The sequence below is a fragment of the Geotrypetes seraphini genome, chromosome 1 (genome assembly GCF_902459505.1).
Source record: "Geotrypetes seraphini chromosome 1, aGeoSer1.1, whole genome shotgun sequence".
Taxonomy (NCBI): domain Eukaryota; kingdom Metazoa; phylum Chordata; class Amphibia; order Gymnophiona; family Dermophiidae; genus Geotrypetes; species Geotrypetes seraphini.
Genome location: NC_047084.1, coordinates 478,949,184 through 478,962,187, shown reverse-complemented (window position 1 = coordinate 478,962,187; position 13,004 = coordinate 478,949,184). Strand labels below are relative to the sequence as shown.

Genomic DNA, 13,004 nt, shown 5'->3' with positions numbered 1-13,004 from the left:
ACATTTTATCTATCTCACTCATGCAAGTTAATACCATAGTGGACCTACTCTGAATAACATCCTGAGTATCTTCCAAAACTCTCAGATTTATTTCACTTGCTACCAGGTGATCCACTTCCTGGTTGGATTGTATTTTCTTTTGTGGAATATAATAACAGTTATTAATTGGGAAATTCTCCGAATTGGGTAATCCCAGTATTTCCTTAAAATATTTCCTTAACAAAATTTCAGAAGAAAGTAAGTGAGTCACTGGGAAATTAACCAAGTATAGATTCCTCACTCTATGCATGTTTTCTAACATTTCTATTTTAGAATGTAACATCGTAGAATCCTTAACCACAGATACTGAGACAGCTTGCAATATATTACTTTGATTTTCAACCACAGTTAATCTTTTATCCAAAATACTTAAATTGGAATCCACATTTTCAAACTTTTGAGACACTGAATGTGAATAACACAGATTGTTTCAGTGACTCTCTGAGAAACCCTTCAATTCTAGATATACCTAACCATAAATCCTTAAGGGTAATATCTTGTTTTTCCACCGCTAGTGGTTGATCTTCTACTACACCTGAGAAATCAAGTGGTTTAGGTATTTCAGAAAAATCTCATTTACTTATCTGAGTGGAAGATACCCCTAATTCGGTGGACATAGCGGGCATAATATTCTCGCTAACACAAGATATTGGATGAAGAGGGGGGGTCCTTTCGAGGGGACTCATCGATGCTCCTGATATGGGAGAGTTCATGTCTAGTAGAGGTCGTGAGGTAGTTTCTGTAGAAAGTGTCAAATGTCTGTCCATAGGTCCCAAAACAGCAGGTGTTGAACTTTTAGGCTTAATTTTTCTTTTGCCCATGGTAACAAACAAAAGTTAAGAACCAAAAGAAGATGCTCCCGTTCCCCGGCTCCTCGTTGCTCCAAGGGGCTCCCAAGGGGCGGCCTTGTGGCTGCAGCTGCAGCCGCAGGCAGCGTTTCAATTTAAGGCAAAAATCATGAGCAGGGAAGACGGACCCAATGACGTCAGGGGTCCGTCTTCCTCAATGCCTGCCCAATTTTCCTCGATGCTCAGGTGCTGCTGCAGGGGCACAGGGCAGCGTTCTGGATCTCCTCTGAATGTCCTAGCAGGTAATTAAATGCACTCCCCCAGCTTACTTTTAATAAAGGTGGATAAAGTCCTATAAGAAAAGTCCCTAAGTTACTGAAAATGAGGTAGACTTGGGGAAAGCTACTGCTTATCGCTTGGCGTAAGCAGCATGAAATCTATCTGTTTTGGATCCTGCCAGGTACTTGTTATCTGGATTAGTCAAAGTTGGAAACATGATACTAGTACTTGATGGACCTTTGGTCTGACTCAGTATAGCAATTCTTATATTCTTATGAGCCATTTTACTAAAATATATTAAGCAGTTAGGACGTGTTTTAGCACATGCTAACCATTAGCATAAGCCTGCGCTAATAGCTACTGCACACACCAACTGCTGAACATGGGATGGAATGGGAACTGAGAGAGGGGTATGGTCAAGATTGACATGGACTACACGCTCTAATCAGCAGACAGTCACTAGCCCTTATTTTTTTAATTAATATTGTACTTTCGCCTAGAATTATGATAGGCGTGTATTCAAATTTTAAATAAATTATGAAACTATGAAAAACTTAACTGTTCTTCAGGGAAGATAATGCACAGTGAGTAAAACATCTGAAATACAGGCAAAACCAACTTTAGTATATATTAAAAATACATCATCAGTAGAACTTGTTTTGTTCTGACTTCAGGTCATTAGAGAATCACAAAAATGATATAGAGGCTCATTTTCAATGCACTTAGATACAATTAGTACCATAGTAACCTATGATACTTGGTCTGTCAAAGTGCTTTCAAAGTGATCCCCATAGTGTGATGATTCTTGAGGTACCCGATCATTTCACCAAGTTGGTGTATGTCTTCTGATATACAAATCAAACTATCAGCCACTCCCCATTTATTTTAAACAACCATTCCTTTCCCAACTTCCCTTTTGTTCCATGTACGTCAATGTGAATTCATCTAGTATTTTTATTATTTGATAAAATATTGCTTTTATTTACCCATTTACCCTGAATATTGTCGGCATTTGCATAACCCTCGGTTCTTCCTCAATGTTGCCCCCAGTCAGAGCCAATATTCAACAGCACTGCCCAGTTAAGTGCTTAAGTTGGATTATATGTATACTGTATATATACTGTATATATTTTTTGAATCAACATTCAGTGGTCATTTATGTCGGTGTAAAGCTTGCTAAGAGATGATAAGCCTTGAAAAACCCTTCTGTGGATGAAACATGTTGGCTTCTATTTCCCTCAAAGGAAGACCACAATTAAAAGCTAAGTACCTTTGAAATATGCTAGAAGGGTTGTTAAACAAAAATTTAAAAATAAAGTTTGTGAGTAAGAATTGATAACGGCTCCATTAAGGAGGTAGTACATAAAGCCTAGGGTTGTGAAAGCTTTTGAGCCAAGGTGGTACTTGAGAAGCTGGGGATTATACATTAGAGATGAGGAGTTTGAGGTATATATTGAGCTTGATATATATCTTGGTGAGAGTACTGTATATATGGAGCACAGTTTATGTTTAATATTGAAAAATTAATATCAACTATGTACTTTTACTGTTCTGTGAGGGGTGGTGTCTGGGTGATGATAGTTCAATTAAATGATCAAATTTAACTGTGAGGAGACTAGAGACCTGAAAGTTCATTAAAGAGGCTGCAAAGATGAAGATTCACCTAGAGTGTTTAATACCCATTTTTCACTGGCCCTTGTGAAGCCTGTGGGACTCCTTGTTATGCCAGTTGTAAACTCAATCAGATTTGAGTGTCCAGTTGTAGCTGACGTTCTTAAGTTGTCATCTGCCATAGTAGTTGTTGTCCTAGCAAGTCTTGCTATTGCTGCTTCTTAAACAGTCAAGATCTGGGTGTTTTCTGCTTCTGATACATTGTATTCATGCAAAACACAAAACACACACCAAAGTGCAGCGCTTATGCTGCTTTTTCTGGATGCTTCTAAAAATTCTCAGTCTCAGGTTTCCTACTCTTACATCTGCACACTACTAAGAACCCTGCTTTCTTTTGCTCTGGAATCTTGGGTGTTCTCTCTATGCTGTACCCACAGTTTATTTTCAACTGTGATATAGCAATCATACAGCAAAATAAAGTACAATATAGTGCAAACTTTAAAGCAGCCTACAGATGATCAGTCAATCTTCAGGAATCATCAGAGTACCAGCCAGGTAATATAACCTTTGCTGGGGCAATCGTCATTGATTTACACAAAGGAGAAGGTTATAGACATGATATACGTTATACCCGTGATACACATTGGAGGCTAAATAAATAAAGTATCTGAAACATGATACATGTTGGAGGGGGTTATACACGTGGTACATGTTATACACGTGATACACGTCGAGGAGCTTATACACATGATACACGGAGGCTAAATACATTTATTTAGCCTCTGACATATCACATGTATAACCTCCTCCAAAGTGTATAAAGTGTATCACATGTATAACCTCCTCCGACATGTATCATATTTCAGATGCTATTTTTCTGAGAATCTAAATAAATGTATATGGAACAGTTTCACTTCTTGATATTAAAGACTACTTATCTTACGCAATTGCACCTCTTCCGACGTGTATCACGTTTCAGATACTTTCTTCCCTTATGTGCTACTTGTTCAAATTTAAACCTCCCTTCCAGGGCAGGATTAATTCGTCGAGGGCCCCTAGGCACACAAGTACACTGGGCTCCCTGCCCCACCCCACCCCACCATGCGCCCAAGCAGAAACAGAAAGCTCCGTCAGAGGGAAGCTTTGGGCAAGTAGCACCGCTTGCACAATTACAGTTCCCGTTGCCTTTCTTCCCGCGTTGCTTGCTTGTCTTACTTTCCATTGATTGGGGGGGCCACGTTGCCAATCGGGGTGGGGCCCACATTGCCGATCGGGGGGGCCTGCATTGCCGATCGATGCTGGAGGGCCCCATCGCCATTTGGAAAAAACAATGTTGATGCCCCCCTTCATCGGGCCCCCCTGACCATTTCAGGCCCTAGGCACCGTGCCTATTTGGCCTATTGGTTAATCCTGCCCTGCTCCCTTCTCTAAGTGACATTCAGTGTTTAATGCAATCTCTAAACCCTACAGGCTCAAATTGTGATCTCATCCCACCATTCATCTTAAAGCATCATTTTTCCATTTTTGGTCCGTTCATTCTTAAACTAATTAACAAAAGTCTTTCCACAGCAATAATGCCATCAGCCTGGAAACACTCCATAATCCATCCAATAATCAAAAATATTAAAGAAAGCAACCTGGATTGCTCCAACTATAGGCCAATCTCAAAGCTTCCATTTCTCTCAAAATTAACTGAAAAACTTGTATTTAACCAGATATCCGATTTCTTTGACAAAACTCAAGCTCTTCACCCCAATCAAACTTTCTTCCGCAAAAATCACTCCACGGAACACACATTACTAGGTCTAACCACCTCTATACAAATACTTCCTAGATCAGCACAAATCAGTTATTCTTGTTTCTTTAGATCTCTCAGCCACTTTCGACACTATAGACTACAAATTACTACTCCAAAGACTTGCCAGGATTTGAATCTCTGAGCAAATCCTATTTTTCAAATCGGACTTCCGTGGTATCCTTCAATAACACATCATGAACAATTTTCCAAAATGACTTTGGCATCCCACAAGGACTGTCCCCTCTACTCTTCAACATCTATATGGCCCCCTTACTGACTTTGTGTCTTACCGCTTTTGCTTACGTGGGTGATATTCAGATCATCCATCCCATTGATGCATCCAGTCCCAATAGAAACCAAGAAAACACTGTGGAATGACAATGATCCTGAGATGGAAAGAATCAAAGTTCCAAATATACAATAAAATAATCCACATAAAAAATTAATAATCCACATACAAATCAAAAGGACCTAGTCCGCTAGTGGTGCAGGACCTAACACGGTCCACATTTCGACAAGATGTCTTCTTCAAGGGTCCCTAGGAATCCTATGATGATGAATATGTGGAAGAACTGGTATGTGGAGAGATGAAAGCTGCGTGTGCTAAAATTATGCGTGCAATAAAAACACTATCGCAGCTTAGTAAAAGGAGCCCTAAATCTTATTCAAGTGACATGGTCTTTGTCATTTTTTCTGTTGTGTTACTTGATACTTACATGAACTTCTTTGTCATACTTTTTTGAAATATACACTTTAGCAACAGATCTCACCTGGAGAACGTTTTGATAACAATGATATACTGGTGTTTGATGGGGAATTAGGATTATTTATTTATTAACCACCTTTATGAAGAGATTCACTAAAGGTGGTGTATTATGTAGGGAGTTTAATAGTATGGATATTTTAGTTAATTTTGTAAACTGTTTGCTATAGGTTTGCTATTAATCCATTGGTAATCATGTAGCAGCTTTTCTAACCCTTCATGTTTTTCTTAGCATTTTAACAGAAACAATGTTAAGAGTACTCCTTTAATGGATTCCTTTCTGGATTAAAAAAATATATTTTTAAACGATGGTGTTCCATAAAAAAGGTCTTATTTTTATTACTGTATCCACAGTGTATGAACATTGCTGTTGTGTTCTGAATCATCCTTTGATTATTTACCTAGTTTTGTCACTGAATTCTAATGAGAAAGGGAACATTAATTTTTTCTTATGAATGTTTCCTCTTTTTACATACCATCGCCACTCTCATTAACAATGTCTGCTCATTGTCATTGCACCACTAACATATCACTTGAGATAAAACTTAGGGCTCCTTTTACAAAGGTGTGCTAGTGTTTTTAACACATGCTAAAGATTAGCATGCGCAAACCACATGCTAAACGAAAAAATACTAACGCAAACTCTATGGAGGTGTTAGCATTTAGCACGCGCTAAAACCGCTAGCGCACCTTAGTAAAAGGATCCCTTAGTTTGCATTGTGATTTTTACTCTGTCATTTGAAAATAACTTCAGCTTCTAAACTTGTGATAAGAGGATTACTTATGTTATATAGTCTAATAGAAAGGGCTATAATCACCACTTAGATTCACCTATTCCAAATGAACTGTAGGACATTAGTTTTGAGTAGAATGAAATAACGTACAGCTTTATTGTTATTACCCCAACAAGAGGATCTAACCTGTATATCCAAACCTTTGATAGATAGCATTTATGGCAAATAGCATACAGTTGACAGTTAATAAATCCCAATAAATAAATATTTTTAGGAGGGGGAGGGATTGTCCTACTGGAAGTTGGGGAAGGGAGAATAGTTCTAGGATAACGCAGTGGGCCCCTTTAATCTTCCTATGTCTCCTCCCACTATCTCCACACATTTTTCTAGACTAGTCAGCCAGTCAGAATCATGATCATTCTAATGTGACTGTCTACATGCTATATTGTCCCCTGGAACTAGAAGAGTTCATTCTTACATGCTGTGACAAACCCAGGTCCGTTTCGGCCAAAACAAGCCCAAATCCGTACCGGATTTTGCCCCAGTGATCAGGAGTATTCACAGTGCACCTAGATGCAGGAGGGCTGATCAGGTGACCTGCCAATTGATTGATGAAGCTGACTTCTGCTCTGATTCTGACATGGAGGGAGAAGAGACAGGGCAGGATAAGATTAAGAGAAAAAACTACACTCCATGCAGACCTGCCACTGTCAGAAAGCTTATTCAGTTTGAACAGCCTGTTAAAATCAGGACTAGGGAGAAACCTGCCTGTAATAGCAGGAAGCAAGCCAGTGTGTGGAAAACCCTTCCCCCACCTTCTCAGAGGGGGAGTGGTTATCCACAGGATATAAAGGCTTCTGAGAACAGGAGAGGGGCACACGGAGATGGGAGAAGGGGAAGCCGAGAGGAGGCAGTCTCTCTCAGACTGTCCTATGCTTGAGGTAGACGAGCTACCTCCTGTCTGGGACACTGGAGTACAGCCAGGAGAAGCCATGGAGGTGCAGTAAAACTGTGTAGGAGCTGACACTCTGCCAACACCCATGGAGACACAGTAAGCCTGAGATTAGGATTTAAGTTCTTTATGCTGCCAGCTTGTCTCTTACCTGTGAAGCCAGTGCAGAAGCTCTCCTGGAAATCCACATTTTGAGGTTTCTGTAAAGCAGGAATGTATGTGTTTTCTGAGAAACCATTTTGAATATATTTCCTGTATGGTTATTCAGCTAGGAAATCTCGTTGATCCTGCACAGCTGTGCCTGATTGCTACAGCAACGTTTAGAGGGAAACGTTTGCTTGATTTTGAACTCTGAATAATGCTGTGATTCTTATGTGTTCTGGACTGTTTGATAAAAGAATTTCTTATCTGATTATTACTGCTCTGGTGAAGAGAACTGTATTTCTTGACTGATTAAAGTCCAGAAGCAGGGGACTGTACACAAGGCAGTGCTGACCCAGATTCAACTGCCTGATTATATTATTTGAACCTTTTTGATTTCATGCAATATCAGTTCATGTTGAACTACACGGCTGTTACCTGTATTTTGATTTATTCAACCAGTGGTTGAAATAAAGTTTATTTTTGCTTTGCCATTTCTGACTAAGATTCCTTTATACCTTGCATGCTTACAAGTTTTAGAATGTGCCTGTTTTAAAGACTTGAAGGATCCCTTAGTGGAAAGGGACACGCCGGGTTTCAGCTTTGGTCACGTTCCCAGGTGCTCGCTGCGCCTTACAGGAGCCTGGGTTGTGACAATGCTTGATACCCTTCCATTTCATTGTGGTATAGCTTGGAATTATGATAGCCGTGACTATGTACATTGTGCCAGGGGAAGGAATCAGGTGGCCCTTCCAGAATTCCATTGATGGCTGCCCTGAGTATATCTGCTTGCATAGGTGCTCTTGTTATTTACAAAACCTATGCAGGTCACATAAGACCACACACTTCTCTAGTTTGTATGCAAAAGAGGAACAAGATTATTGTTTGTGCAACAAAGGAACTCAAAATATTTAAAGTAAATTACTGGAGGAGAAATAATTTGATATCAATGAATTTAACCCACTGAAATTCCTACAATTTTAATACCTTTTTGTCTCTTGCTATATAAATTGAATATTCAGAAATGTTTATTTATATATATATATATATATATATGGAGAGAGAGATTATATTTATGTAAATTTGTTAATATTTCATGAATAGATATGGGGAGGGAGGAGGGTACATGGAATTGAATTCTCTTACTGAACCGCAAACATCAAAGGTAAATATTCTTGTTGAACTTGAAACACTCTGTCAAAGTTTCTCTGTTCAGCTTCTTATTACTATCTTGTCTTGAGTCCTTTTTTTAATGACATCTATTATCAGATTGAAATGGCGATTGAGACGCTGCAAAAGTCTGACGGTCTGTCCACTCACAGGAGCTCTCTTCTCAACAGCCATGTAAGTTGCCTCTTCACATAAGCTAATCTCTTGTTTGTTCTGCATGTTTAGCCTGCTTCAGATGCTTGAATCTTTGCTTTATATATTTTTTTTAATTAAATATATTTGTGAGTATGTCATTTACAGAAGAATATTTCTTTCCCAACTCCATTAATATCATCCATTGTAGCCCTTTTGCAGTAACTGTGATGATATGGGATAAAGAAAAATTATCAGTTGTCTAAATACCTAGATAAGATAGATAAAGCTTTGATTTTTGAAAACCATATACCAGTCTGAGTTGTGGGATATGCACAATGAATAATAATTGAACATGTGTGTCTCCCTTTTGTCTGAGAATCCAATGAATGTACATTATTTGGTTATGCTGAAGTTGAATTAGGTTCTCAAAGGCTAGCATTGCTGTCTCCCATGGATTAAACCATTACAAGCCTGAACTTGGATACTGCACTAATTTAATTTATTAGTGATATGAACAGATCAGTACATCCCCTCAATTACTATAAGTATTTCAACAATAATACTCCTAGTTGAAGATGTCTTCTTGAAGATGACAGTGACAGTTAATTAGTCAATCTTCTTTTTTGTAAACATGAATGGTAATCTTGACCAGCAAATTAAACCCCCATTAGTTGCGAAGGTTGTAGAGAGCCCACTGTTTGTTTTCATGCTTCATCTCCCATCACTCTGTGAGGAGCTTCTAGTTGGTGCCAAAGCTTCTAGCAAGTCCTAGAGTTCAAACATAGGAGAGGGGTGCAGGGAAATTCCCCAAAATTACATAAGTCTGTTCTGCTCTAAATGCAAACATTAAAGAACAATGCTGATAAATCACAACTAAATGAAACAAACAAGGTGGTAATAAAAGAATCACCTACCTGTGTACTATCTGCACCAATAGTTCAGTTGCTCTTATGATTGAATTCTTCTTCATTCCTAACCCCACCAGTCAGGCGATAGATACAAGACATCTGACTAAGCAATCATATCTGAAACAGAAAGCAGAATAGTATACATCAGACAGAGTGGGCATCAAGACTACCATTCCTGTTTACAATAAAGAAGATTAGCAAGGTAATAACCAAGTTTCAAGTTTATCAAGTTTATTGATTTTTGATATCCCGATCATAAAACAAATATCTGACCGGTTAACAATTTAAAAAAAATATAATTTTAAATAAGAAAGTAAGAACAAGTTATTGGTGTGTTGGGAGGAGTAACGAAAACATATTAGACATATACTGACAAACATGACTGTGAGGAAGATTTGGAAGGAGGGAAAAAGTTACATAATATTAGAGGAAATGAGATAGAGGGAAGGGATAGTACATGAAGGACAAGGTTGCAAGGTTTAAATGATATGCGCTGCAATGAAAGAGATCGTTTGAGAAAAGGAGAGTAAGTGAACGGATATAAAAGATTAAGATTTATTAAAGGCATCCTTGAATAGAAAAGTTTTAAGATTAGTTTTAAATTTAGGTAAATGAATTTCATCCCGAAGAAATTGGGGGAGAGAATTCCATAATGTAGGGGCTGTTATAGCAAAATTTGTTTTCCTTGTATAGTAAGATTCTTTTAAGGAGGGAATGAAAAGGAGTTTTTGGTCGGTAGATCGTAAGGTACGTGGAGAACTTTGAGGTATTAGTAATTTGTCCAAAAATAGGGGCAGATGTGAAAGTTTGATTTTAAAAGAGAGCAGTAAAATTTTATAAGTTATGCGGTGTGTAACCGGGAGCCAATGAGCCTCCTTAAGGAGCGGGGTGACGTGTTCGAATTTACCTGATTGGTAAATGAGTTTGATTGCGGTATTTTGTATAATCTGCAGACGGCGAATTTCTTTTTGGGGTAGTCCATTTAATAATGAATTGCAGTAGTCTAGGTGAGAGATAACTAATGAATGAATGAGAATAGTGATCGAATCGGTATTTAGGGTGGAAGTAAGTGAACGGATGATACGAAGTTTAAAGAAACAGTCTTGACCAGCGGGGGATGTATCAGAGCAGTCCCCTGTTCCTAGGGTGGGACAGATGAGACTGCTGCCAGTATTGCGATGTCTAGCCCAGCTGCCATATACACCCTGTAAAATTTTGTGAACGTGTGGAGATTAAACCAAGTGGTGCCCTGCAAATCTCTGCAGACATACTAAGTCTGTGTACCAAGGCTGCCTCTGCCAATCTGGAGCTACCAGGATCACTCAACCTGGGTGTGTTATGATCTGCTGAAGCACTCTGCCTATCATTGGCCATGGGAGGAACACATACAGGAGCTCCTCCACAGACCAGGCTTAGAATACAGCGTCCAGCCCAGTGCTTACAGGCTCGTACCTTTGACTGAAGAAACGAGATACCTCTTGTTGGATGTGGAGACCATCAGGTTGAATGTTGGATGTCCCAGTGCCTGACTATACAGTCAAAAGCCTTCCAAGAGAGAGACCATTCCCTGGGATCCAAGGTCTGCCAACTTAGGAAGTCTGCCTGCACATTCTTCACCCTGGCTACTTGAGCCGCCGAGATGGCCAAAAGATGGGCTTCCAACCACTGAAGAGCAGGCGAGCTTCCAAGCTCAGCAGTGCACTTCTGGTGCCTTCTTGCCTGTTCATGTAGACTACTGCGGTCATGTTGTCTGAGAAGACTCAAACTGCCTTTCCTTCTAGGGTGCTGGCCTGGGCTCGCAAAGCAAACCATATCACTCTCAGCTCCAAGCAGTTGATCAACCACTTTCTCTGAGATGGGGGGCTACCGCCCTTGCAGCAGATATCCCTCACAATTAGCTCCCCAACAGTAAACTGGCATCTGCAATCAGGACTGTCCACTGGGAGATGCGTAGCAGCATTCCTCTGATCCAGCCATCAGTCCAGGCTGCTCCATACCTTGCCTGACCACAGCAGTGGGAGGTCCAAGGTATCCGCATATGGAGACCACCTTGAGAGGACCAACTCCTGAAGAAGGTGTAAATGCACTCTTGCCCAGCAAACTACATCTATTGTGGCTGCCATGGCAGTTGAAGATACTGCCAAGGTATGGAAGCTGTCAGACCACAAATCTCCTGAATTGGCATCATTTTGCATACTTCCGAGAGGAAGACCCTGTTCTGTGCCATCTCAAAATGGATTCACAAGTATTCTAAGGATTGAGTTGGGATCAATTGACTGTTCCTGAATTTGACTACCCAGTCCAACATCTGGCATTGTCGCTCCCTCATCCTTCAAGGGTGCTCTTATAAGCCAATCGTCCAGGTAAGGATGCAACAGAATTCCTGCTTTGTGGTGATGCACTGCCACAACCATCACCTTGATAAAGGTTTGTGGTGGTGTTACTAGGCCAAAGGTAAGAGCAGAGAACTGGAAATGCTTGTCTAGTATATGGAACCTCAAGAACTTTCTGTGAGTCAGAAAGATGGAAATATGCAAGTATGCCTCTGATAAATTCAGAGAGGCAAGGTATTCCACCGACACAACCAAGGCAATGACCGACTGCACTGTTTCCATGTGGAAGTAGAGAATTTTGAGTGATGCATTGATTGACTTTAGATCCAGAATTGGTCTGCAGTCTTCTAAGTCCCTTTTGGGCATGATGAAGTATATGGAGTATCTGCCCAAGCCCCATTCTCCTTGCAGTATGGACTTCATTGCTCCTAGAGCGATGAGTCTCTGAACCATCACCTGCATCCGGGCTACCTTTTCCAGATTTGCTGCCAGAGATGTGAGAAAGTGGTCTAGGAGGGGCCGGTAGAATTCTAGCTTGTACCTCTCCCGAATGACCTCCAACACCCACTAATTTGAAGAGATCTGTGACCAAGCCTGCTAGTACTCTGCCAGCCTTCCCCCACACTTGGGGGAAGGGCTACTATCCTGGCATCATTGTTGTTTCTTGGAAGCCACAAAGGAATGGAATCTTGACCCATAAGGACACCTGGTGCTCCCGAACCTGTCTCTGGCCTTGGAATGTCCTCTGATTGGCAAAACTGCCAGAAGCCATAAAAATTTCCCCTACTGGACTACCTCGCATTCTGGAGTCTGCTCTCTGGTAAGGATTTTGGCTTGTTATCCACCACACTAGCCATTAAATCATCCAGGCCCTTGCCAAGGAGCAGCTGTCCTTGAAAGGGGAGTTTGCTCAGAGTCACCTTGGAAGCCAAGTCTCCCATCCATTGCCTGATCCAGAGCATTCTGCGGGTAGAGAATGGCGTAAGTTGAGACCTTGCTCAAGACCCTAAAAAGTTCAAACAGAACATCTGCAACATAATCAATCCCCTCCAAAAGGAACTGGTGATTAGCATTGCTGTCCAGATTCAGAGCCCAGCTTAGCCGAGAGTGGCATGCCCAGGCAATATAAGACAATGATGTACCGCTTTCTGTCCTAGCACAGCAGCCTCAAATTGTCTTTTGAGGACAAAGTCTATTCTGCTGTCCTGTGCATCCTTGAAGGCTATACCCCCTTCACAATAGAGTGAAGTTCACTTTGTAACCTGTGCCACCAGTGAATCCACTTTATTAATAATAATAATAAATAATAATTTATTATTATATACCGCCAAACCATTAGTTCAAGGAGGTTTA

The 13,004-nt window shown here is 40.4% G+C and overlaps 1 protein-coding gene across 3 annotated transcripts in view; it reads left to right on the top strand.

The window, feature by feature from the left end:
- RFX3 (regulatory factor X3) overlaps positions 1 to 13,004 on the top strand; it is a 540,046-nt gene that overhangs the window by 377,288 nt on the left and 149,754 nt on the right. For all 3 annotated transcript variants that reach the window (XM_033925421.1, XM_033925415.1, XM_033925406.1), the window contains one exon: positions 8,375 to 8,449. In XM_033925421.1, coding sequence (XP_033781312.1) covers positions 8,375 to 8,449 — 75 coding nt within the window. The remainder of the gene's footprint in view (positions 1 to 8,374; positions 8,450 to 13,004) is intronic.